Source organism: Lithobates pipiens, unplaced genomic scaffold (assembly GCF_037356315.1).
Source record: "Lithobates pipiens isolate NorthernLeopardFrog02 unplaced genomic scaffold, aLitPip1_a1.2 Scaffold_28, whole genome shotgun sequence".
NCBI lineage: Eukaryota > Metazoa > Chordata > Amphibia > Anura > Ranidae > Lithobates > Lithobates pipiens.
This window is the reverse complement of record NW_027507789.1, coordinates 173,910,391-173,936,674: the sequence shown is the minus strand read 5'-3', so window position 1 is coordinate 173,936,674 and position 26,284 is coordinate 173,910,391. Positions and strand designations below refer to the sequence as shown.

The 26,284-nt window shown below is 44.4% G+C and overlaps 1 protein-coding gene across 1 annotated transcript in view; it reads right to left on the bottom strand.

Moving 5' to 3' along the window:
* LOC143935832 (NXPE family member 1-like) overlaps positions 1-23,281 on the bottom strand; it is a 50,711-nt gene extending 27,430 nt beyond the window's left edge. Inside the window, exons 1-2 of the mRNA XM_077459948.1 lie at positions 23,053-23,281; positions 20,824-20,923 (exon numbers count right to left, since the gene is read on the bottom strand). Of these exons, the coding sequence (XP_077316074.1) occupies positions 20,824-20,853 (30 nt within the window). The 5' untranslated portion in view covers positions 20,854-20,923; positions 23,053-23,281. The remainder of the gene's footprint in view (positions 1-20,823; positions 20,924-23,052) is intronic.
* Positions 23,282-26,284: the final 3,003 nt, after the last annotated feature.

The following is a 26,284-nucleotide window of genomic DNA, read 5'->3' as shown; positions in this document are numbered from 1 at the left end:
ATGAATGAGTGTATAGCAATGTATAGTGAACTTGTATAGCGCTACCTTTGTGCATATGGAGAGAGGAAAGCTGGGGGGGTTTAAGAAGAGAGGAGAGCTGTGGGAATTGTGCAGGGAGGAGAACAGGTAAAGGGGGGGGGGGGGGGGGTGTGCAGGTGAGAATTGCAGAGGGCAGAACACAGGTTGTGTAATATGAGCAATATGAAAGCTGTGGAGGGGGGGAGCAGGTTGTGTACAGGTGAGAACTGTGGGGGAAGAGGGAGGGTGCAGAGGTTAAAGATGGGGGGGTGGCCAAGGTAAGAGCTGTGAATTGGGGGGAGCTTTAGATGGGGGTGCAGAAGTAAAATGTGGAAGGGGGGTATAAATAATGTGGAGTGTGGTGCAGAGGTGAGTTGTGGACTGGGAGTGAGTGTAAGATGTGATTGGAGGGGTGCAGAAGTTAGATGTTGACAGGGGGCAAGGGTGATTTGTGAATGGGGTGGTGCTAAGGTGATCTGTGGATAGGGGTGCAGAGTTGAGCTATGGACAGGGGAGAAGAGGTGAGCTGTGGACAGGGGAAAGAAAGAAGAAAGGTGAGCTGTGGATGGGATGCAGCGATAAGCAAAGAGATGTGTAGAGTGTCAAAGACAAATTTGATACCACACGTATCCTAGAAGGAAAGAGTTAAGGTGCACCAAAGTATAGCATAATGCTAGAGAAACTGACATACACTATATTACCAAAAGTATTGCCCTTACACATGAACTTTAAAGAGGAAGTAAACCCTGATGGGTTTACTTCCTCTTTCATTCCCTGCAAAGGCAAACCATAATGGACTACTATGCATCGCACAGTAGTCCATTATGTGTCACTTACCTGACACAGGAGCCAGCGAAGTCACAGCTGTCCCCTGTAGTCCGGCGCATCCATCTTCTTGGTGGGGTCTCACAGCTCCGCCGCTGTCATTCGGCGAAGCCACGATGACGTCACTTTCGCGCATGTGCACGGGAGCCTACACGCGTGGCATCTTCGTCATTGACGATGCCACGCTCAGTGCGCCTGCGCGCCGCTGTCTACGGCGCATGCGCCTTAGACAGCGGTGCCTGTCTTTGGGCAAATATCTCCTAAACCGTATAGGTTTAGGAGATATTTCTTGGACCTACAGGTAAGCCTTAATCTAGGCTTACCTGTAGGTCAAAGTGGTTTGTAAGTGTTTACAACCACTTTAAAGTGATTGTAAACGCTTTAAAACCACTTTTACCTATAATAAGGCTTACCTGTAGGTGCCCTGAATTTATTGTAAACATGCACTGTTTAGGAGATATTCACTGTATACGCATGTGCTGACGTCAGCTGCTGTCCTGTGACCGGCGCCTCCCACCTGCATGCGCCCATCACAGCTGTAACGGGGACCGCTGCAACAGCATTGTTCTTCATAATGAGCTAGTATGCGATGCATACTAGCTCATTATGCCTTTGTCTTGCAGGTTGTTTTTTTATTTTGCGGTCGTTTACAACCTCTTTAATGGCATCCCAGTCCTAGTCCGTAGGGTTCAATATTGAGTTGGCCCACCCTTTGCAGCTATAACAGTTTAAACTCTTCTGGAAAAGCTGTCCACAAGGATTAGAACTGTGTCTATGGGAATGGTTGACCATTCTTCCAGAAGCGCATTTGTGAGGTCAGGCACTGATGTTGGACAAGAAGGCCTGACTTGCAGTCACCACTCTAATTCATCCCAAAGGTGTTCTATCAGGTTGAGGTCAGGACCAGTCAAGTTCCTCCAACCCAAACTCTCTCATCCATGTCTTTATGGACTTTGCTTTGTGCACTGGTGCTCAGTCAAGTTGGAACAGGAAGGGGCCACACCAAACTGTTCCCAAAAAGTTGGGAGCGTGAAATTGTCCAAAATTGCTGATGCCTTAAGAGTTCCCTTCACTGGATCTAAGGGACCAAGCTTAACCCCTAAAAAAAAAACCCACGCCATAATCCCCCCTCCACTAAATGATTTGGACCAGTGCACAAAGCAGGGTCCAAATGTGCTTTTGGAAGAATGGTCAAATATTCCCATAGACACCCTCCTAAAACTTGTCGACAACCTTCCCAGAAGAGATGAAGATGTTGTAGATGCAAAAGGTGGGCCAACTCGATATTGAACCCTACAGACTAAGACAGGTGTCCCAATACTTTCGGTAATATAGTGTATACTGACACAAGAGCAGCATTCAGCAGTTTCTGTCTTTATTGTCTTAATCAATGCTATTTATTTCCATAATTATTATTAATACATTTTAGGTGTATTTAAGGCATTTTAGGGTGTTAACAACTCATTAATTATGCTATTAGTGAAATCTGGATTACATACAGTAGATGTGTTATTACTCAAATGTCTTTTGAGTCACAGTGACCCTTTTCTACAGGATGTAGCGTGAGTGAAACCACAGATATTCAAAATACGGAAAGAAGCCAAGAGGAAAAGAGAAAACAACAGAGAGGCTTCGTTCACATCTCTGTGTTCTGAATCACAGACGGAATTGCCACGATTCCACCCATGGTTCGAAATAGCAGCAAACTGCGGGATGCCCATGCGCTCTGTGACTTACAATGCCACCCCAATCGTAAACGTTTTACCGGAATTCGGCGGGCAACAACCGCGGTAAAAACAAGCAAACAGAATCACGGGACACCCGTTGTCCAAAAGAAGCTCTTGTTCATCTTGTTCAAGAGATGAAGATTAGATGGTTGATGGTTTTTGTTTGGGGAAGAACAGGGAAATTTGCATACATCCTTCAGTGACCAAGAGTATGTAATATATGGCACAGCATGCAGGGTGCAGTAGTGAGAATTTTGTAACATACTCAGAACCGCTCTACTCTGTATGCTGTGCTCTGTAGGCTGACATAACCAAGCTGGTCCAGGCCAGGGCCGAACTGGGAATAAAAACCAACCCCCATAGGATTATTATAGCAAAACAGCATAACGTCATTATTTTCCTGTTCATAAAATGGAAAACCATGCATTTTAAAGCACATTTGAAGAGAATATTGTATATAGATAAGACAGATATGAAAGCACATAGGGATATATGGGGGGAGTGGGGGGAGGGGGCTCTGGTGACCAGAGACCACCTTCCGCAGAAAGAATACACTAAAGTAAGGGGGAAATCTTTATATCAGTGCCCCCTTACATAATTATATTCACTCCCCCCTTATATCAGTGACCCACCCCCCCAGACTGGCCTGGCGGTGCTGTCACTGACCACCTCTCAGGTGCACCTTGCAAGGCTCAGTCAGTTGGCTCTGGCTTGGTGGCTCTGGTTTTCTTATAGTCTCCTCTCCACAGTCCACACACATCTGACATCTTCCATGACCCCCATCCCGGAGGTGCTCCCACTCTTGACTCCTCTCCAGACTCCCTCAGAGACTGCAGACATTATATAAGACAAGAGATGTCAGAGGCTGCAGGCATGGTACAGGAGGTGTCAAGATGTCAGAGGCTGTGGGCATGGTACAGGAGATTTCAAGATGTCAATGCAGCCTCACTGCCCATCAATGCAGCCTTTCTGCCCATCAATGTAGCCTCACTGTGCCATTCATTGCAGCCTCACTGTGCCCATTATTGCAGCCTCACTGTGCCCATTATTGCAGCCTCACTGTGCCCGCCAGTGCAGCCTCACTGTACCCGCCAGTGCAGCCTCCCTGTGCCCACCATTTCAGCCTCACTGTACCCATCATTGCAGCCTCACTGTACCCATCATTGCAGCCTCATTGTGCCCATCATTGCAGTCTCCCTGTGCCCATCATTGCAGTCTCCCTGTGCCCATAATTGCAACTTCACCGTGCCCATCATTGCAGCCTTACCGTGCCCATCATTGCAGCCGCACTGTACCCATCATTGAAGCTTCACTGTGCCCATCATTGCAGCCTTACCGTACCCATCATTGCAACCTCACTGTGCCCATCACTGCAGCCTCACCATGCCCATCTTTGCAGCCTTACTGTGTCCATCATTGCAGTAAGGCTGCAGTGTCCATCATTGCAGCCTCACAGTGCCCATCGTTGCAGCCTTGTTGTGCCCATTATTGCAGCTTTATGGTGCCCATCATTGCAGCCTCACTGTGTCCATCATTGCAGCCTTACAGTGCCCATTATTGCAGCCTAGTCATGCACATCATCACAGCCTCAACATGTCCATCATTGCAGCCTCCCCTTGCCCATCATTACAGCCTTACTGTGCACATCATTGCAGCCTCACAATGCCCATCATTGCAGCCTCACCATGTCCATCATTGCAGCCTCACCGTGTCCATAATTGCAGCCTTACTGTGCCCATCATTGCAGCCTCCCTGTGCCCATCATTGTAGCATCACTGTACCCATCATTGCAGCCTCACCGCCTCCATCATTTCAGCCTCACTGCCTCCATCATTGCAGCTTCACCGTGCCCATCATTCCAGCCTCAAAATGACCATCATTGCAGCTTCCCTGTGCCCATCATTGAAGCCTTACCATGCTCATCCTTGCAGATTTCCCGTGCCCATTATTGAAGCCTTACCATGCCCATCATTGCAGCCTTACTGTGTGCATCATTACAGCCTCATCATGCCTATCATTGCAGCCTTACTGTGCCCATCAATGCAGTCTCACAATGCTCATCATTGCAGCCTCGCCATGTCCATCATTACAGCTTTACTCTGCCCATTGTTGCAGCCTTACTGTGCCTATCATTACAGCATCACCATGCCCATCATTGCAGCCTTACTGTCTCCATCATTGCAGCCTCACTGTTCCCATCATTACAGCCTCACCATGCCCATCATTGCAGCCTTACTGTGTCCATCATTGCAGCCTCACTGTGCCCATCATTGCAGCCTCACTGTGCCCATCATTGCAGCCTCACCATGCCCATCATTGCAGCCTTACTGTGCCCATCAATGCAGTCTCACAATGCCCATCATTGCAGCCTTACTGTGTCCATCATTGCAGCCTTACTGTGTCCATCATTGCAGCCTCACTGTGCCCATCATTGCAGCCTCACTGTTTCCATCATTGTAGCCTCACCATGCCCATCATTGCAGCCTTACTGTGCCCATCAATGCAGCCTCACAATGCCCATCATTGCAGAACACTGCGTCTATCACACAAGCTAGTCTAGGAGGAGGGCGGGACTTTTGTCACAGCGCAGCCGAACATTTCAGTTTTGATCTAGTGGACAGTTTTTAAAAAGATCAAAGGACAGTGTCAGCTTAGGTTTGACTATCCCAAGAGAGAGACACTGAAATCATTTGGTCTGTAAACAAGCTTGCTTACAGAAAAAATTCTCTGGACAATGGGATTTTTGTAATCCCCACACCTGAATCCTGGAAGAAATCTTCTTATCACCCTGTTTGTGATACCTGTTTGACAAGCCTTGTACCTAGAAAACACAAGCCAACATCCTATGCAAGATACACAGTATATTTATCTTGATTGTACTGAATAGCAGAACAAATGAACCTTGCGTATGCAGCTGGTTAATGTTCTTTGAAATGAGGGACATTGGGTGAGAAACTGTTAACCATTACGTTAGCTTGCAAGAAACTTTTTAAAAGGGTCTTGAAACTGAAGAAAAAAAATAGGGGGAATGATATTGTTCAATATTGTATAAAAATAAAACTTGATACATCTGGAACATTTCACGGAAAGACAAAAAGAGAAATACGTTTTTTAAGATGCTTGCCCATACAGTTGTATGTATAATCAGCATTAAATAGCATATTATCTTAAAAGGATCTATTAAGGTTTTAATGGTTATGGTTGTTTATTTGTAATTCATGTTTTTAATATTAATGCGTTCTTTATAATGTCGGCATATTAAAATATTAGTTTATATTATGGGAATTGTATGTATATCATTAATATTTTATTATGAAATCATGCTATCTCTGTAGTTAGAAGTTTACATTTGAATACTGCTACACTAAAAGAATAATGATCATAAATTAGAAATCGGGGGGCGTGGCTTGGCGCGCAACGAGGATGGCAGCACACTAGGTGAGCTCCGTCGGACACGCGGCCCTACGGCCTGAAAACCCACCGCACAGCCCTCAATGCCGGGTAAAAAGCACTGCAGCACGGCACCCTCTCGCCCCAGACGTGGCCAGACACCCGCGGCAGCAAGAAACATCTCGGAGCTGTTTAAACACAGCTCCGCCATCAGGAGCAGCGCGGCCGAATCCAAGATGGCGCCGACACCCCGCCATGAGATGGACCAGAGCGGAGACTCAGACTCGGCCACGGAGGCCCCAGGTAGGGGGAAAACTAAGTCCAATCAGCCCCTGACATATGCGGACATGTCCTGCTTCACAGTGGACATTAAATCTACATTCTCAGCCGCAATCACTGACCTGAAAACGAACCTGGTGGTTCTCACTGAAAAACTGGCAGCCACAGAGCATGCAGGCAAGCAGAGGGACAAGGCTCTACATAGACTAGATGAAGTGGCAACGGCACATGCACAGCATTTTATTGAAATGAACAGGCATTTGGAAGACCTCGACAATAGGGGTAGACGGAACAATATAAGGGTGAGGGGAATACCCGAATCTGTGGATGCTGACCAAATAGTCCCCGCGCTACAAAGAGTGTTCAATAGCCTCCTGGATAGACAAGAGGACACAGTGATTGAGTTTGTCCGGGCACACAGGGCCCTCAGACCAAGGGGTTTGGATAATGCTCCTCCCAGGGATGTGATTTGCTGTCTCCAAAGTTTCCAGCTAAAGGAGTCCATAATGCGCAGGGCCCGCAGGAATGACAGGATTGTTTTTAATGGTGAGACTATCATGCTGTTCCAGGACTTATCACAGATCACTCTCAGGAATCGCAGAGCCTTACGCCCATTGCTTGAGCAGCTGAGAGAAAAAGACTTGAAATACACGTGGCGCTTTCCCTTTGCACTTATTGAAGCCGCTAACGGTCGCCAACATGTGCTGCGATCGCCTCTGGACCTGCCGGACTTTTGAGCAAATCTGGGCTTGGAGCTTGTGGAGCTGCCGGATTGGTATGCAGAATTTGCCCTCCCCCCTAAATGCAAAAGCCAAGCGCGTTCGCCGTTCTCCACTCCGGAGAAACACAGCAACAAGAAACCGAAATATGGCAAAGCTGGAAGTTCGAAAGTTGGCACGCCAAACCTGAGAGGTGCCCTGGAGCGGGACAGGTCTGGAGAATAAAGAGCGAGGCTCACTTCACAGCACCGTCACCAACTTTTGCATCTGTTACTTTTAACAAACCGTGACCGACGAGGGTCCAACGCCATTTGACGGTGTGTAAACCTTCTTTTTGTTGATTTGGTTGCCCTGCAGCGACCGTCGGCGGACAGTATAACATCTCGACCCCCCTTGGGGGGCACCAAACCTAACGCCACTCTCCTTCAAACGGCTCAGTAGGCTTCACTGCTTTACGGGGAATAAACTGTCATCGATTCATCTGCACGAGGAAGATTGACTGGCACCTTGATCGGGCAAACTGGATTGTCCCCCACAAGACTGGGGAGGGAGTCCCCCAAGGGGTTGCAGTTCATACCTATGGAGACACAGCTCGTGTTTACTATATTGCAGCGGACTACTACTCTGCCTTTCAAAGCTGCATGGTCTGTTCGGAGGGTGGCTGGGCATGCATTTTATGGTTTGCAGGATGTTGACGGGGTTGGAACGCCGCCACGACGCTTGGAAGGTGGTGGTTGCTGTGGGGTTTCTGAAGTTTGAGATGTTGATCAGTTCACTGTGTTTGCAGTGCTATATATATATGTTCTTTAAAACAGGTGGAGTTTGGGGTCGGGTGCCTCACTTCGGCGGGGCGCGGGATCCCACTCTCTCAGGGTTGATTAATGCGCTTGTTTAATAAGTTTATGTATCAGGGCCATGTGTCGAGTGGAGATATCTTTACGTAACAACAAATTTACTCACAGTATATAGGAATCTATGTTGGTTCATATAAGTTCCGAGTTGCCGTCTCCCTCCCTCCCCCACAAGGTGCCTTGGCTCTTCCAGGGTCACCACATCGTAGCTGGATAGGGAACTATCTAGTGATAATACTTGTTCTCCTTTTACTATAGCCGTAGATCTCTCTTTTCTTGGGGCTTTGGGTCAACCTCTTAGATTAATATAATAAAATTCTCTGCCATTGAATCCACGCTTCTAAAGCCACCCACTGGTACTTTTATTTACCTTTTTGCTTTCTCTTCCAGTGCACAGGGTCCTCCGAGCCTCGAGTCTCCTGGCCACGCACCATGGCCTATACATCCCTGGGTGTTGCACCCACCGTGATATCGCATAATGTACGGGGAATGAATATCCCTGAAAAACGCACCACGCTGCTGCGAGAAGGCAAAAAGGGTAAGCCACATTTTGTGTTACTACAGGAGACACACTTTAAGACTAATGCTGTGCCTAGAATTACTGACGCGACCTATACCAGGGCTTTCCATTCCACAAATAACCTAGCCAAATCCAAAGGGGTGTCAACCCTAATACATAAAAATGCGCCTTTTGAGTTGGCGGAGCAGTTAGCTGACACGGAAGGACGCTATATATTCATTAGAGGGAAGTATGGCGGAACACCCATCACTATAGCAAATGTGTACTTTCCCAACAAAGGCCATTTGACGTTCTGCAGGCATCTGATCCATCAGTTAATGGGTTTTGCAACTGGCTGCCTGGTTCTGGGTGGAGACTTTAATATACCGCTGAGCCCGCTATTGGACACATCCACAGGCAAAACCTGTGTGCGGTATAAGACCCTCCAGTGTATCAAAAAGCTCTTGCAATCCTTACATCTGATTGATGCTTGGAGATTTCGGAACCCGGACGGACGCGACTACACATTTTACTCCATCCCCCACAAAAAGCACATTAGATTAGACTATCTTTTCATATCCCGGAATGATCTAGCTAAATTGACAGACGCCCGTATTGGTCTGCAAACGATCTCAGACCATGCCCCAATCGCTCTTACTCTGACCCTGACAAGGCCCTCCCCACAGGCGCAATCCTGGAGACTGAATTCCTCCTTACTTACTGACCAGACCTTGCTGCCCAATTTGAAGGCTTCCATTACTGATTTCTTTGCACGAAACGACACACCAGATGTTGACCCCTTGACCGTCTGGGAGGCTCATAAGTGTACGATGAGGGGAGGGCTGATGAAAATAGGGGCACAACGTAAGAGACTGGAGACACGGGAAATATTAGCACTGACCGACCGCATTGACAAATTATAGACGTTGCACAAACAGTCGCTCTCGATAGACTCGGCCAGGGAACTGCTGGACTTGCGGAAAGCGCTCCAGCGGATTTTTGAAACAAAATCTAAACGATTCCTGTTCTTTAGGAAAAGAGTCTATTATGAGTCGGGGAACAAAACAGGCAAGACGTTAGCCAGAGTCCTCAAGGAGCAGAACTACAGCAATGCCATACTGGGCATTAAACAGTCCAGTGGCTCTCTGGATATCACCACAGAAGCAATCGCAGGCCATTTTCATGCATACTATTCCAATCTTTACAACTTTCCACAACAACATAGACAACCAGACATGTTAGGCGACAGAACCCAGATTATCGCAGATTTTCTTGGTAAGAGCGGTCTTCCCTCCCTTGATAACTTAGATGCTGATTCTCTAGAACAACCGATAGGGGTGACGGAGATAGAGCCCGGGTCCTGACGGGTACACAGCGATCTACTATAAGACTTTTATTGACCTTTTAGATGGACCTCTAGGGAAGGCCTTGAACTCCTTGCCCCAGTCTACAAAGGCGTCACAGGACTGGCTCTCAGCCTTTATAACGGTCCTACCGAAACCAGGGAAGGACCCCTCGGAGTGTGCGAGCTACCGGCCAATCTCACTTTTAAATCTAGATTTGAAAATTTTCGCTAAAATTCTGGCGGAAAGATTAAAACCGTTTCTGGCTAATTTGATAGGCCCGGAACAGGTGGGCTTTATGCCGGGGAGGGAAGCCAAGGACAATGTTATCAAGTCCTTGCTGCTGATCCACGTGGCGGAACGGGGTGAGGTCGAGGGCCTTCTCCTGTCTACAGACGCGGAGAAGGCCTTCGACAGAGTGGCGTGGGACTACATGATGGCCACGTGCAGGCATGTGGGCTTGGGCACAAACATGTTAGCCTGGATCTCGACTTTATACCGGGATCCCACGGCACAACTGAAAATAAATGGCACACTATCCGAGAGGGTCCGTATCGCTAATGGAACAAGACAGGGCTGTCCGTTGTCTCCGCTGTTATTCATTTTGACTCTGGAGCCGTTTATCAGGCTGATTATTTTAGATCCCTCCATAAGCGGCTTTCGGGTGGTGGGCGGTGAGTTCAAGGTTGCAGCCTATGCAGACGATTTGCTTTTTTTCCTGACTTCCCCACACACGTCTCTCCCTAACTTGATGAAAGCTTTTAAACAATATGGATACATATCCAACCTAAAAATAAACTACGCGAAATCTGAGGCCTTGAACGTGACATTACCGGCCCAGACGTTTACCTCGACGAAAGCCAATTCACCCTTTAGATGGGAATCTCATTCCCTGAATTACTTGGGAATTAGATTGCCTTCGCAGGTCTCCCAGGCCTTTGAGCAAAACTTTACGCCCGTATTTAAGTCCATTGAACAAGACCTTGCGAGATGGCACACGGGAAACTTCTCATGGTTTGGGCGCGCAGCGATCGTCAAAATGACAGTTCTTCCCAGGCTTCTTTATTTGTTCCACACACTTCCCATCAAGATCCCGAGGCGATGGTTTCATGGTTTCATACCCTCCGATCGTTGATCATGAAGTTCATTTGGGCGCATAAAAAGCCAAGAATTAAGTACGAATCTTTGATTAGATCAAAGGAGCATGGAGGACTGGGAATACCTGATTTTCACAACTACTATGTGGCCGCACATGTAGCGAGAATCATAGATTGGCACTACCATGGCAACACTAAGGACTGGGTTGCGCTGGAGATGTCAATCATCTCATTACCGCTGACTTTCTCACCCTGGATTCCATGGGTGGCATATCCGGACGACCTGAAACGACACCCGCTAACTGGGACGACACTTAGGCTGATACAGGATCTCCCCCAACAGACCGAAATCACTTCAGGCAGAGGACCCTTGACACCACTTCACGACAACCCAGACTTCATACCGGGGCTAGGTAACCCACAGCTTCAGACCATCAATGGAGATAGACCCTTACTAGCCAAGGACTGTTACACACACAACAAGGTGAAAGGTCTCCCAGAAATGAAAGGGGACTTAGGCCGGCCCAGGCTAACTTTCTGGACTTACCTCCAAATGCGGAGTTATCTCCAAACACACGGGAAGTTAGGCACGTTTACTAGGCGCTTGACAGGCTTTGAGTCGGTGTGTCTCTCTGGTACACAAATCAATAAGGCTACCTCGATAGCATATGAGTGGTTGCAGGAGGCTAAACAGTCAATAGGTGAAGGACCCAGGGGACGATGGTCGGAGGACCTACAGGTAACAATTAGTGTGAAACAGTGGAGGAGTGCTTGTGTGTTAGCTCATAAGTGCTCAATCAGCACTAAAATTCAGGAATTGGCCTTTAAATTACTGACACAATGGTACCTGACCCCCCAAAGGTTACACAGATGGAACCCGCAGGTTCCCGAAATTTGTTGGAGGTGTCAGAGAGAGGTGGGTTCCTTACTGCACATCTGGTGGCACTGTCAGCTGATTGTTCCCTTTTGGGATGCAGTGAGGAAGCACATCAGAGCTATGACAGGAACCACTTTGACCCTGGATGCTGCTGGCTGCTTGTTACACATATCCAGCTGGTCCCTGCAGAAATATAAGCGCTCCCTCACCGTACATCTACTGAATGCGGCAAAATCCCTAATTCCAGTGCACTGGAAGTCCTCCTTGGTCCCTTCTGTGAAAGATTGGCTACACAGAGTTGTAGACATTTACGAAATGGAAAACACAAGAGCTCAGGCAGATGAAAAAGTGGAGAGTTTCCTGGGAACTTGGCAACCATGGATTATCTTCAGGCACTCTGCGACATTCACAGAGATTGTCTCAGGTTGAGATGGGGTGGCACACCGCTCTTTAGGAATGATCCACATCTCCCAAAGCCACGTGGAGGCGATTCCTCTGGTTCTGGGGGTTGACCCTCACTTTCTTATTTCTGATCTCCCCTTCCCCTCTTCCATTCTTATCATTCTTCATTTACTTACTCGTTTATCTTATTTTTCGTTTCCTCTTCCCCTCAAGGCCCCTATCCCCCCCCCCTCTTCCGAGCTTTTTTCCGCTATTTTCTGCTACCTACTCTTTCTATAATTCTCTTCTGAGGCTTTATGACTCTCCCACTCCTTGTCAAACACAATGGAAACATGTTCTCTGGTTATATTTGCATGTGGTATTCGAACTATGTATGTTGATTTTATTTAATAGCACTGCTATAGGATTTTATATCACCGCTTAAAGTGGAGCTATTTGGCTAAGTTGATAGCTACCATACTGTACTACTTTGGTGCCAGCTCCTAGTATGATGTATTTTGGTTCTATAGATAACCTTCAGCTTATTTGATTGTATAGCCATGGATCACATTGTGTTTCTTGTTCATATTGTATTATTATTGGCCTCAATAAACTCTTTAAAGTAAAAAAAAAGAAAAAATTAGAAATCACCCGACTCTCCTAGGAATTCTATAGATTTTAAATAGAATCACTTAGTCCAACTTGTTATAGTAAAATATTAATTGGTCCTATAACAGATTATTTTATAAGATCTATTTCCACTGAAAAACAGAAATAATTATTATTGGTTCTAGGGTACCATGTGGTGGCCAAGTGAGCTAGTACACAAGTAAACACAGGGCTGAAAATATGACTGCCCTACCAATCATAGAGAAGGTTACTTTGCGAAGGTTACTTATTCTTTGCAGACTGCGACACACATGGTGTCATCTACCTAATGACGTGCGATTGTTCAGCTTTCTATATAGGGAAAACGATCAGACAATTTAGGGCACGAATAAGGGACCACGTCTATTTCTCATCAGGGGGCAAGATGGTAACATCCATCAGTAGACACTTAGACCTCTATCATAAGTTCAATACTTCAGTGATATCGTTTATCACATTGGATGTGATACTACCCAGTCTCCGAGGTGGAGATTGGGATAAATCCATTTTAAGAAGGGAGACTTTGTGGATAGAAAAACTCAATGTGACTTTTCCCCCTGGAATAAACGAATCGCATTCGTATAAACCCTTTTTATAAACATTCTTTACCCTGCTTTCTTTTCTTTTTAACATAACAACCTCTGCTCCTTCAAAACTGACGGTAGCATAACTCATCCCTGTCTATGAATATTCCCCCCCTATACATTATATAATAGCGACTTTATATTTTTACGTTTTTTCTCACATCTTTCTTTGGTTTTCTATTTCATTCCTTTTCCCCTCTAATATACTACTTTTCCATGCTTATGTTAATCTGCGTTTTCCTTTTTTCATGTCCAGTGGGATTATATATATATCTGTACCCATTTACATTAAAATTATTGTCTTTGATTGATCTATTATATGCTTTCTCTCTATATGCATTATACGCTTGTCATTTCGGACCATGAGGTAGGGGGCGCTGTGCCGGCCGTTCGGACGTTGTGCGGCCGGTAAGCGCCATTGGCATTCTATGCTCTCTGGCGCAGTAGGAGTGGAGGACATGGGCCATATTTCTATCAATGCTCCCATCTCCCTAGCTCCGTCCCCGGGCGTTGCTAGGGTTGCCACCTGTCCAGGATTTACCCGGACAGCTCGGGTTTGGAATCATGTGTTCGGGTTTCAGACTGTCTGCAACCCGGACACATTATTTAGACTGGCCTATGGCTTCCATTCAGGTTTGCTGGCTGCAGTTGTCTAAGCTGAGAGTGTCTGTTACTCTCTTTCACACTCCCCAAAGCCAATATTAACAACCCCCCCCCCCAAACACATACAGACAGGAGAGGAGAGAGGGCTCGATCTGCACCTCCCCCCCGACCCCCATCCCTACCCCTCTTTGTCTGCCCACACTCCAATCCCTGGGACTGTGCCTCAGAAAAGGGAAATTTGGGCCAGAAATTTGAAGTCCAGCAGCCTCAGATCCAACTGGATGAGAGGTGCTGACTGTCAAGAGGTGAGTGAGCTCACCATCCATCTCACCATCCATCCATCTGTGATTGAAGTCTCCCCCCTTCACTCTCTTGCCTCTGAGTAAGTACACTAAGGCAAATCAGGGTTCTCAGAGCACCCCTTATATCAGAGTTCCCCTTTACACCAGAGGCCACAGTCTTTCCCCTTACATCAGAGTCCTCTCCATACATCAGAGTTCTCAGTGTTCCCCCTTAGATCAGGGTTCCCAGCGCATCCCTTATGTCAGAGTCCCCAGAGTTCTCCCTTACATCAGAGTCTGCGGAGCCCTGCCCCCCCCCCCGCTTACAGTGAAAGGGAACTCTGTGAATTCAGATGTAAAGAGGAACTCTGTGGACTCTGATGTAAAAGGGAACTCTTGTTATTAACTTCATATGATTAGAAATGTTATTTAGTAGCAAAATATATGTATAGTTTATACTATAAAAAAAAATTGCTGTGCACCGCTAAAGTGTTCGGGTTTGACTTGAAGAAAAGGTGGCAACCCTAGGCGTTGCACGTCCCTACGTCCCGCCCCCCTAGCGCCTGGGTCTGACGCAGTCGCGTGGTGGGGGGGTGTGGACGTCCTGAGGGGGCGTGGCACGCCCGGAGGCATCGGCTGGCCCACCGCACTTTACGGATCGGCATTCTGGCCAGTCTAATAGCGGTGGGCGGGGCATCCACGTACATAGGGAGACGCAATTACCAGCATCTCCCTCAGATGCCTTTTCACCCTTGCCGAAGCTACATGTGTGGTATGGCGGATTCCTCACGCCAATACACACATAAGGTAAGCCTCCCTCAGTGGACACCTTTGCCTCCCTTTCCCCTCTCGCCCCCTGCTCCTCTCCCCCCTCCCCCCTCTCTCTTTCCCATCCCCCTGGTTGTGGGATAGACCCACAAATAGCACCTTTTTCCACATTATATCTCTACAGACTTCGTTTATGCAGCTCTACTCCACTGCATAATAAAAATTAACCAAATAAGGACATCAGTATTCCCCCCACCTCTCTGGCTGGCATAGATTGTACCTGTTTAATTGGTGAGTGTCTGTATATTTATATCATATATCTATATATACATCTATGGAAATCTTCTCCATACTGATGATATTTTTACTTTCAGCTCTACCTATACGAATCAGTTACTACAGTATATTACCATCTCTATTGTGTACTATCAGCGCCAGCTACAGAAAGTTTTGGGGTAGGACATCCAATTCTTTGAATTTTCTACATATTCTCTGATACATCACTTTCAACACCAAATTCTTTTCTTAACTTTTCCCTTATTAATATATACATTTATATTTACAGTGGTGTGAAAAAGTGTTTGCCCCCTTCCTCATTTCCTGTTCCTTTGCATGTTTGTCACACTTAAGTATTTCGGAACATCAAACCAATTTAAACAATAGTCAAGGACAACACAAGTAAACACAAAATGCAATTTGTAAATGAAGGTGTTTATTATTAAAGGTGAAAAAAAATCCAAACCATCATGGCCCTGTGTGAAAAAGTGATTGCCCCCCTTGTTAAAACATACTATAACTGTGGTTGTCCACACCTGAGTTCAATTTCTCTAGCCACACCCAGGCCTGATTATTGCCACACCTGTTCACAATCAAGGCATCACTTAAATAGGAGCTGCTTGACACAGTAAGGTCCACCAGAAGATCCTTAAAAGCTACACATCATGCCGAGACCCAAAGAAATTCAGGAACAATTGAGAAAGAAAGTAATTGAGATCTATCAGTCTGGAAAGGGTTATAAAGCCATTTCCAAAGCTTTGGGAATCCAGCGAACCACAGTGAGAGCCATTATCCACAAATGGCGAAGACATGGAACAGTGGTGAACCTTCCCAGGAGTGGCCGGCCGCCCAAAATTACCCCAAGAGCGCAGCGACGACTCATCCAAGAGGTCACAAAAGACCCCACAACAACGTCCAAGGAACTGCAGGCCTCACTTGCCTCAGTTAAGGTCAGCGTTCATGCCTCCACCATCAGGAAAAGACTGGGCAAAAATGGCCTGCATGGCAGAGTTCCAAGGAGAAAACCACTGCTGAGCAAAAAGAACATCAAAGCTCGTCTCAATTTCTCCACAACACATCTTGATGATCCCCAAGACTTTTGGGACAACATTCTGTGGACCGATGAGACAAAAGTGGAACTCTTTGGAAGGTGTGTGTCCAAGTATATCTGGCGTAGAAGGAACACTGCATTTCATAAAAAGAACATTATACCAACAGTAAAATATGGTGGTGGTAGTGTGATGGTCTGGGGCTGTTTTGCTGCTTCAGGACCTGGAAGACTTGCCGTGATAAAAGGAACTATGAATTCTGCTGTCTACCAAGAGATCCTGAAGGAGAATGTCCGACCATCTGTTCGTGTACTCAAGCTGAAACGAACTTGGGTTCTGCAGCAGGACAATGATCCTAAACACACCAGCAAGTCAACCACCGAATGGCTGAAGAAAAACAAAATGAAGACTTTGGAGTGGCCTAGCCAAAGTCCTGACCTGAATCCTATTGAGATGTTGTGGTATGACCTTAAAAAGGCCGTTCATGCTCGAAAACCCTCTAATGTAACTGAATTAGGACAATTCTGCAAAGATGAGTGGGCCAAAATTCCTCCAGGACGCTGTAAAAGCCTCATTGCACGTTATCGCAAACGCTTGGTTGCAGTTGTTGCTGCTAAGGGTGGCCCAACCAGTTATTAGGTTTAGGGGGCAATCACTTTTTCACACAGGGCCATGATGGTTTGGATTTTTTTTCACCTTTAATAATAAACACCTTCATTTACAAATTGCATTTTGTGTTTACTTGTGTTGTCCTTGACTATTGTTTAAATTGGTTTGATGTTCCGAAACACTTAAGTGTGACAAACATGCAAAGGAACAGGAAATGAGGAAGGGGGCAAACCCTTTTTCACACCACTGTATACGTATATGCCCCCACAGTGTCCATTACACGTTCCGGCGCTCATAACCCCCTAAAACCTGTGTGGTCCCCTTTTGACAAGTATGCTTTTCTGTAATCCTATATACATTATGCCTTTTTTACACAATTTTGAGTATGATGTATACAGTAACATATATGGTTCGCTCAAAATATTGTACATCATATGTAAGATGTATTCATGTATGTTGTTTCTTTTTTTCTTGTTTTTGAATTCTGAAGTGTTTTTAACCACGCCCCAGAAGAAGCGTTCCTCTAATAACGCGAAACATGTCGGGCAATTTCTGTGGATCCTGCATCAGCTCCTCACTTTAGCACCCATCTACATTGATCCATGTTGTTCTACTCTGGGTGACTAGTTCTCCTCTATAGAATTGGAATCTCTGTATTCTATGGACCTTGATGTGTATCTAATGTAGTTTTCCTATGCGTGTAGACATATTTCTTGTGTCAAACAATCTTTTTAACCTTTTCTATTCTGTATGTTTTTTTTATTTTTGGAATAAATTTATATATAAAGAATATTGATTGATTACAAATAATTTTCTTTTAAACATATTATTGGTGCCTCTAAAATCCCAAAGTCCCCACCCATTTTCGCTGTAATCTCTTTTCATTAAGGATGATGGCACCCTTTCATACTGTTATACCTGAGATATCCACTAACTAGCCACAATAGTGCCTCCCGATATCTCGTATCCCCTTTTTTCCCCTTTTCATAGAGAAGGTTACACCTTCGGAGCCAGGTTTATCAACATTTTATAAGTATGTTGTCTGCGACTCAATAAGAGAGCAGGTCAGGTAATCAGGGATAGAAGCCCATCATCTTGGGATCATCACGACATCACCACAAGATCAGACTCATCATCACACATCACCAGACTTTGCCATCCAGATCAGACCGCCCCATCTAGATCTGATACAGTGCCTTGAAAAAGTATTCATATCGCCTGAAATATGTGACATTTTGTCATGTTACAACCAAAAATGTAAATGATCATTATTGGGATTGTATGTGATAGACCAACACAAAGTGGCACATAATTGTGAAGTGGAAGGAACATAGTAAATTTTTTTCAACATCTTTTACAAATAAATATCTCAAAAGTGTGGCGTGCATTTGTATTCAGCCCCCCTGAGTCAATACTTTGTAGAACCACCTTTCACTGTAATTATGGCTGCAATTCTTTTTGGGTATGTCTCTACCAGCTTTGCACATCTAGAGAGTGAAATGTTTGCCCATTCTTCTTTGCAAAATAGCTCAAGCTCTGTCAGATTGCATAGAAGGTATCTGTGAACAGCAATTTTCAAGTCTTGCCACAGAATTTCAAATGGATTTAGGTCTGGGATTTGACTGCTCCATTCTAACACATGAATATGCTTTGATCTAAACCATTCCATTGTAGCTCTGGCTGTATGTTTAGGGTCGTTGGGTTTTAGGTTTTCCTGCTGGAAGGTGAACCTTCATCCCAGTCTCAAGTCTTTTGCAGACTCTAAGTTTTTTTTACTAAGATTGTCCTGTACTTGGCTCCATCCATCTTCCCATCAACTCTGATCAGCTTCCCTATCCCTGCTAAAGAAAAGCATCCCCACAACATGATGTTGCCACCACCTTGTTTCATGGTGGGGATGGTGTGTTCAGGGTGATGTGCAGTGTTAGTTTTCCACCACACTTAGCATTTTGCTTTTAGGCCAAAAAGTTCAATTGTGGTCTCATCTGACCAGAGCACCTTCTTCCACATGTTTTCTGTATCCCCCACATGGCTTCTCACAAACTGAAAACTGAATTTCTTATGGCTTTCTTTCAACAATGGCTTTGTTCTTGCCACTCTTCCAGGCCAGATTTATGGAGTGCACGCCTGTGGACAGATTCTCCTACCTGAGCTGTGGATCTCTGCAGCTTCTCCAGAGTTACCATGGGCCTTTTGGCTGCTTCTCTGATTAATGCTCTCCTTGCCCTGCCTGTCAGTTCAGGTGAATGCCCATATCTCGGTAGGTCTGCAGTTGTGCCATATTCTTTCCATTTTCGGATGATGGATTGAACAGTGCCTTGTAAGATGTTAAAAGCTTGGGATATGTTTTTTATAAACTAGCCCTGCTTTAAACTTCTCCACGACTTTATCCCTGACCTGCCTGGCGTGTTCCTTGGCCTTCATATTGCTGTTTGTTCACTATGGTTCTCTAACAAACCTATGAGGGCTTCACAGAACAGCTGTATTTATACTGAGATTAAATTACACACAGGTGGACTCTAATTACTAATTAGGTGACTTGTGAAGGCAATTGATTACACTAGATTTTAGTTATCAGGCATTCAGGTATCAGAGTAAAGGGGGCTGAATACAAATACACGCCAAACTTTTCAGATATTTATTTGTAAAAAAAAATTGAAAACTATTTATCATTTTCCTTTCACTTGACAATTATGTGCCACTTTGTGTTAGTCTATCACCTAAATTCCCAATAAAATACATTTAAGTTTTTGGTTGGAATATGACAAAATGTTGAAAATGGCAAGGGGTATGAATACTTTTGCAAGGCACTGTACCTCACTAAAGCCAGGGCACCCAGCTCCAGCCTAGATAGACAACATTTGGGGAACATGAACTCCACCCATTAGTCAGAAGCCATTTTAGAAGAGTTTGGCCAAATAGCCATTTTAAAGAGGGATTCCACCTACAAAAAAAATATTAAAAGCCAGCAGCTATTAATACTACAGCTGCTGACTTTTAATAAATGGACACTCACCTGTCCCGGGTTCCAGCGATGCCGAGGCCGATCGATCGCTCGGCTCTTGGCTGCTGCCGCCACCATTCTAGGCGAGTCGCGCAGCGCAAGAGGAATTGTCCGCGCTGTCTCTGGGACCCGTGTGTGTCCCAGCAGACAGCGTGGCAGGACAGGAAGAGGCATAGACTCCCACGGGAGTCTATGCCCGGAAGTGGGTGTAAATACCTGTCTTTGACAGGTATCTCCACCCCCCTCCCCCCTGAAAGGTGCCAATTGTGACACCGGAGGGGGGGAGGGTTCCGATCAGTGGAAGTTCCACTTTAGGGTGGAACCCCGCTTTAAAGAGTAGCTATATTTTGCACATTTATTATTGATTTTTCTGTGTTCAAGTATTTTATGCTAGTTGAATTGCTATCCCATTAGATCTACAAACACCCCAACATTTGACTTAATTGGCATAAGTTTAGACAAACTTTACCCGGTAATTTTACTGCAGTGGTTTCACGGGTCAAGTTGGTCAAATGCAGATTATTATCTGCCAAATTTTATCCAGTTGGTTAGGATATCTGCAGAAGGGGGAAATCATTATTGTATTCAAACAAATAATTTTCAGACCTCATTGCAAGATATAGTGTTTGTGCCAACCTATTAATCAAACTATTAGTAGTGTTTTTAAAGGACTTATTGCAAATAAATATTAATTTATTTTCAATAGCCTCTGTTTATGCTTACACCAATTTTATTGTGTTTTTTTTCTTTAAAGAATTCTCCTTCGCAAAATACATCAAAATAATTAAGTCAGTTAAATTATTTTTATAAATGATTCTTTTATTGTAGGCACTGTGATTCGATTGATTTAGCTGACTAAATGAATTGTTCAGGCATTCCCTGACAAGGGTTGTAAGTCCATGTGCATGACACAAAGACTGGATGTGGGACCCGTTTAGATAGTCATACAGGAGCCTTTAGATTTACTTTAAAAATGTAGGTTATTTAGTACATACCTTTGTGAAGCGATGCACACTAAAGCTCATCAGCAAGATGGTAAAGAATGTAACAGCCACAAACTTTGTATTCCTTTAATAGTCATCACAGCTTCATAAGCTGAAAAAAATAGGTTACCTCTGTTATTTTTTACTTAAACTAGAAATATTGCAATCTAACAGTACAGTTACAGTTGACCTCCTTTTGACTTGTATTTGTCATGCGTCAAGCAAGTTTTGCAAAACCAATTTGAAGCAAAACACAGCCTGTCAAAGCGGGCACTTGCATATGTGTAACTTGCCTGTAGTAGTGAGGGTTGAACAAGAGAAGTGCCCCTGGGATTTTATGGGCAGGGAATGAATACCAGATAGGGAAGCAGGGCTTTCTTTAAGGCAGAGCAAAAGGGGCAGTTACCCTGGGCTCTGTCATTGTTGTGGGGCCCAAAGCAGCTGCCTCATACTTGCCAACTATCCCAGTTTAAATTCCCTTGTTCGTTGAAGTTTTAGTCATGTGCTGTGTCCCAATATCTCAGTGTGAAGTGCTGCTACTAACACTGCCCAGCTCTGCCTTATTGTTGTGTGCAGATGACTCACCTGCAGCCCTGTGTTTACATGTAAATAACCAGCATTCATATGTAAATAGCGGCGGCACTCATAAGTAAATAGTTGCAGCCAGCGGCATTGATATGTAAATAAAGGCGGTATTCATATTTATATCATGCCCTCCTGCAATGAGGAGGTGATGTAACCTCTAGCAACCAATCAGTGAGCGGTAATACTGTACAGTAATCTCTAGAAACCAGTCAGTAAGCAGTAATGATATGTTGTAACCACTGGCAACCAATCACAATTGCTGCCTGATCTGATACAGTAAACTGATTTTAAGTCCAGTTGCTATTTATTGTATGTCTCAGAGCAGGTGGAGAGTGAAATTGCATGGGGAGGGCCCCAAGAAAATGTTTTCTCAGGGTCCAATCAATATTAAATACGGCCCTGTAGGGAAGTAGAGGCGTATTATAAAAAATACTACATTTGTTTAATACAATGGGTCTGAAAAAACAGAGCTATCACAATGAATAACTGAAAACAGAAAAATATATTCATAGTATATAGTAATAAGTAGTGTTGTTCCGGTACCACTTTAAGACCGAGCACAGGAAGATTGAGCTGTTTTTTTTTTTTTTGGGGGGGGGTCAGTGTTTATTTTATTTTATTTTTTATTATTTTTACAATTTTGTTATGGAATATTTATTACAATGTTTCTTTCTTTTTTTTTTTTCTTTTTTTATTAAGGAGGCTTTGGTGAGATATCGGGGTCTATACCCCAGACATCACCCCTTTGAGACATGGAAAGGGACTGAGGATAGAGATTCCTCAGTTGTCCCTTTCTCAGCAGCCTCAGCTGCAATGAAGATGAATGGAGAGGAGACAGATGCTCCTCCCCATTTATAAACTGAAGCTTTGTAAACACCGTTTATGATAATCAGTAATTATGAATAGACAGAGTCAGTAATCACTGACTCTGTGCTTTTAGAAATGGAAGGAGCTGGTAAATTACCAACTCCTTCCACCGCTCTCCATCCTGAAAGATCTGACAGGAGGGGGGACTTGAGGAGAACACAGAGGAGTGCACCAAGGGGGAGCGGAGGAGGATGGGGGGGGGACTGGAGATGAACATGAAGGAGCTCACAGAGGGGGAGAGGAGGAAATCGGAGGAGCCCACGGAGAAACACAGAGGAGGACTCATTGGGGAACTAAAGGAGGATACAGGGGACACCCAGGAACAATCGGTGCGTAACGGTAACCAATCTCCCTGTGTGATTCTCCTCCTCTCCCTTCCATGGTTTTTAGCTTATTTATTGAAAGCCACACAGGGAGATCTGTGATTATAACTTCCCCGCCACTGCACCGATTGTTCCTCAATGTCCAGGTATCGTGTGAAGCATCAGGAGCAGCTTTGTTCTAGAACATATAGTTGATCTCATGGTCAGAGGTCAAAATTATGTATGTAGACACAAGAAATCCCAACATGTTTCGGAATATATATATATATATATATATATATATATATATATACTTAGATACCTAATTCCTTCTTCAGGGATTAGTTTAGAGCAGGCTGTGTTATCTAATGATATAATAACAAGGTAGCAGAAAGAAATGTATAATAAACGTACGTAATGCATAAACAGTAGGTAACAGCTTGGCAATAGCAGGGCAGGCATTTACTGTAAATCTGGAAATACTTACATAATTAATATTTTTGATGAACAATGATTCACAAAGGAATTCACAGGTCTAGCATCTCCAAAGCATCCCATCGCATGATACGATTTGTCCAGGAAGAAAGGGTATGTCAAAAAGGGAAAACGTACCCCAGAAGGATAAGTGGAATAGTAGTCACAATCCTGGACAGCCCCTACATATGGTGTAGAAGGGAAGAGGAGTATTGTGTTTCTGCCACAGATATGCTAGAGCTCATGAGAATTGACATATATGGAGACAGCCCTAGCACAAAAAAATATATATATATATATATATATATATATATATATATATATATATATATATAAATTAGGAACTATATCGTTCAAACAGGCATGTAGGGTACAATAGGGACAATGTTGAAAAAAACAGCAGCAAGGAGATAAAAAGGAAAAAAGATAGATAATAAGTATGCCCACCTAGTGGTGCATAGGCTGCCAGCGTTCAGGGATGGACCTAATTTGAGTAAACAGGTCATGCCAAGTATGGCATCATGAGAACTATCTAAGGCAGCAAGATACAAATATGTGTCAAGGAAGGGGGAGATGTAGTTAGATAAAGCTCACTTGTAACACAGAGGTAAAGCCTATCTCCTCTTTCAAAGGAGCTGTGAAGTCCCGAGTTGTACAGCCTGTGATTGAAAAGTGCACTTTATATGTAAGTGAGCCATGGTTTAGAATGCCCAGAAAACAGGTAACAGCCAATGCTTGGGGTAAGTGGACAGCAGGTAATCAGAGGACTCATCAATCAGATGAGCCACTACAGCACCTGTGTCCAAATTCTGCTCAGGGACTTGTCAACCAGATGATCCCCAGCACAGCCGGCATCCAGTGTTCTGTCAATTTCTCCAACCCATCGGAAACTCCAACCACTTGACTTCCGGTTTCTTTAAACCAGCAGTAATTTGAGTTTTTGATGAATTAGCGGTTGAATACAGCACCGACAACCGAATAGAGTGCGGTGAAGGATATTATAAGTGGAGATTCTTACTCTGCTCCGATACTAGCCAACAAAATGGCCGCCTCAGAGGTGGCAACAAGTTTGTCCTCGTTAGTTGCCTCCGAATGTTGTCAAAACAGCTCAATCTTCATGTACCGGCCTCTATTTGGTTGTCGGTTTTGTGTCCAACCACCAATTCATCAAAATCTCCAGTTACTAAGAGTTTAAATAAACCAGAAGTGATGTAGTTGGAGTTTCTGATGGGTTGGAGAGATTTACAGAACACCGGTGTCACCGCGCACACTCGGCACGATGATGTCAGGCGTCATGAGGCCGCCGACATGCTGAATGGGCAATGCATCCCGATCAGTTGGAAAAACCATGCTCACAGCAACAGACTAACCCAGATAATGCCCCAGGATGCCTGAAAGGCATCAGGAGGCCTACATGTGCCAGGGAGCACCGGCAAAAGCGGCAGCTATATTGATATGTATAAAAGATTTAATCTTATGGAGGACGTAACCGAATGCTTGATAATGAGAAGAGGCAAGAACTTGGATCATAACAACAAATTCATATGCATGGCTGTATTGACAAAAAAAAAAAAAGTAAATATAATAAAAATCATAAAACACTACAAATAATATAACATGACACAAGACTACACAAATATACAATTGGGATAACATCAAACATACCTAGATGGAAGAAGGCAAGTATAACATGAAAACATGATAGCATGGCAGTTGCCACAGAATAACATGATACAACAGAGAAACTCCCAGACAGATGAAGAGCAGGGAGGAAAAAATAAGCATGTGTAAATTAGAGCCATAATATATAGGTGAATGAAAAGATTAGATATAGATATAATTATAGGCCTATACAGACATATCATCGGAGGAAATGCATGTAATGCATCGCCTATCACATGTCTCTCTCAAAACCACTGGATTAGAAGCCTTGTAAAAAAGGTTTAAAATCAAAGGCTTCATTCAAACCTGGTTGCAAAGGGGCATTTAGGTCGGATATCCATTGTAGCTCACGTTGTAAGAGGAGCTTCTTAGAGTCTCCTCCCCATGAGCTCGATTGCATTTGATCCAGCACTAGGACGGACACTTTTGGAAAAAGGCCGTGGTAGACTTATGCCACACGTCTCCCTAGTGGGAGGCGGGGGTTGCTGCTTTGCATAGCCAAAATATGGTGATAAATTCTTTGCCATAATTTTTGTATTGTTTTGCCTATTTACTAACAGCCGCAACCACATTGCAAGAGATATACAACTACCGTTGTTTGGCAGTTGGCAAAATGTTTGGGGTTAAATGTCCAACCATTGGGTAATTGGCATGTCCATGTAGCGGCAATATGCACAGGAGCTGCACGGAGAGGTGCCACAAAGTTTGCACTGATCACCCAGTGTATGGCATCTAAATTTGCTTTGTACCAAAATGTCTCCCATGGATGTTTCTCATTTGTAAGTGACTAAAGCAGATGGAGAAATGTAGGGGCCTACACTGGGATCTGATGTTAACAGGTGCCAATATTTGCTGAGAATATGTTTAACCTTAAGATGTTCACTAGAGTATGTAGTGATAATTCTTGTACTTTCATTCAATGACCCCAAACACACTGCTAAAGCAACAATTGAGTGGTTTAAGGGGAAACATGTAAATTTGTTGGATGGCTAGTCAAAGCCCAGACCTCAATCCAATAGAAAATCTGTGGAAAGTCTGTGGTGAAGATTGCTGTTCACCATCCAACTTGAAGGAGCTGGAGCAGTTTTGCAAGGAGGAATGGGCAAAAATCCCAGTGGTAAGATGTGGCAAGCTCATAGAGACTTATCCAAAGTGACTTGGAGCTGTGATAGCCGCAAAAGGTGGCTCTACAAAGTGGGGGGTGAATAGTTATGCACATTAACTTTTTCTGTTATTTTGTCCTATTTGTTGTTTGCTTCACAATAAAAAAAAACAACTTCAAAGTTGTGGGCATGTTCTGTAAATGAAATGGAGCAAATCCTCAAACAATCCATGTTAATTCCAGGTTGTGAGGCAACAAAACACAAAAAATGTCAAGGGGGGGGGGGGGGGGGGGGTCAATACTTTTGCAAGGCACTGTAAGATTGTTTGGACGAAATGTCTGGCAGTGAGGGTTGGCAGATAATGAATCTTTGGAGTCTATAGTGCATATATAAGATTAAATTATTATTTAATGTTATATATTTGCCAGAGCAACGTGGGCAGTCTGTATCCAGAGCACACACAGCTTTAGGTTTTTTATA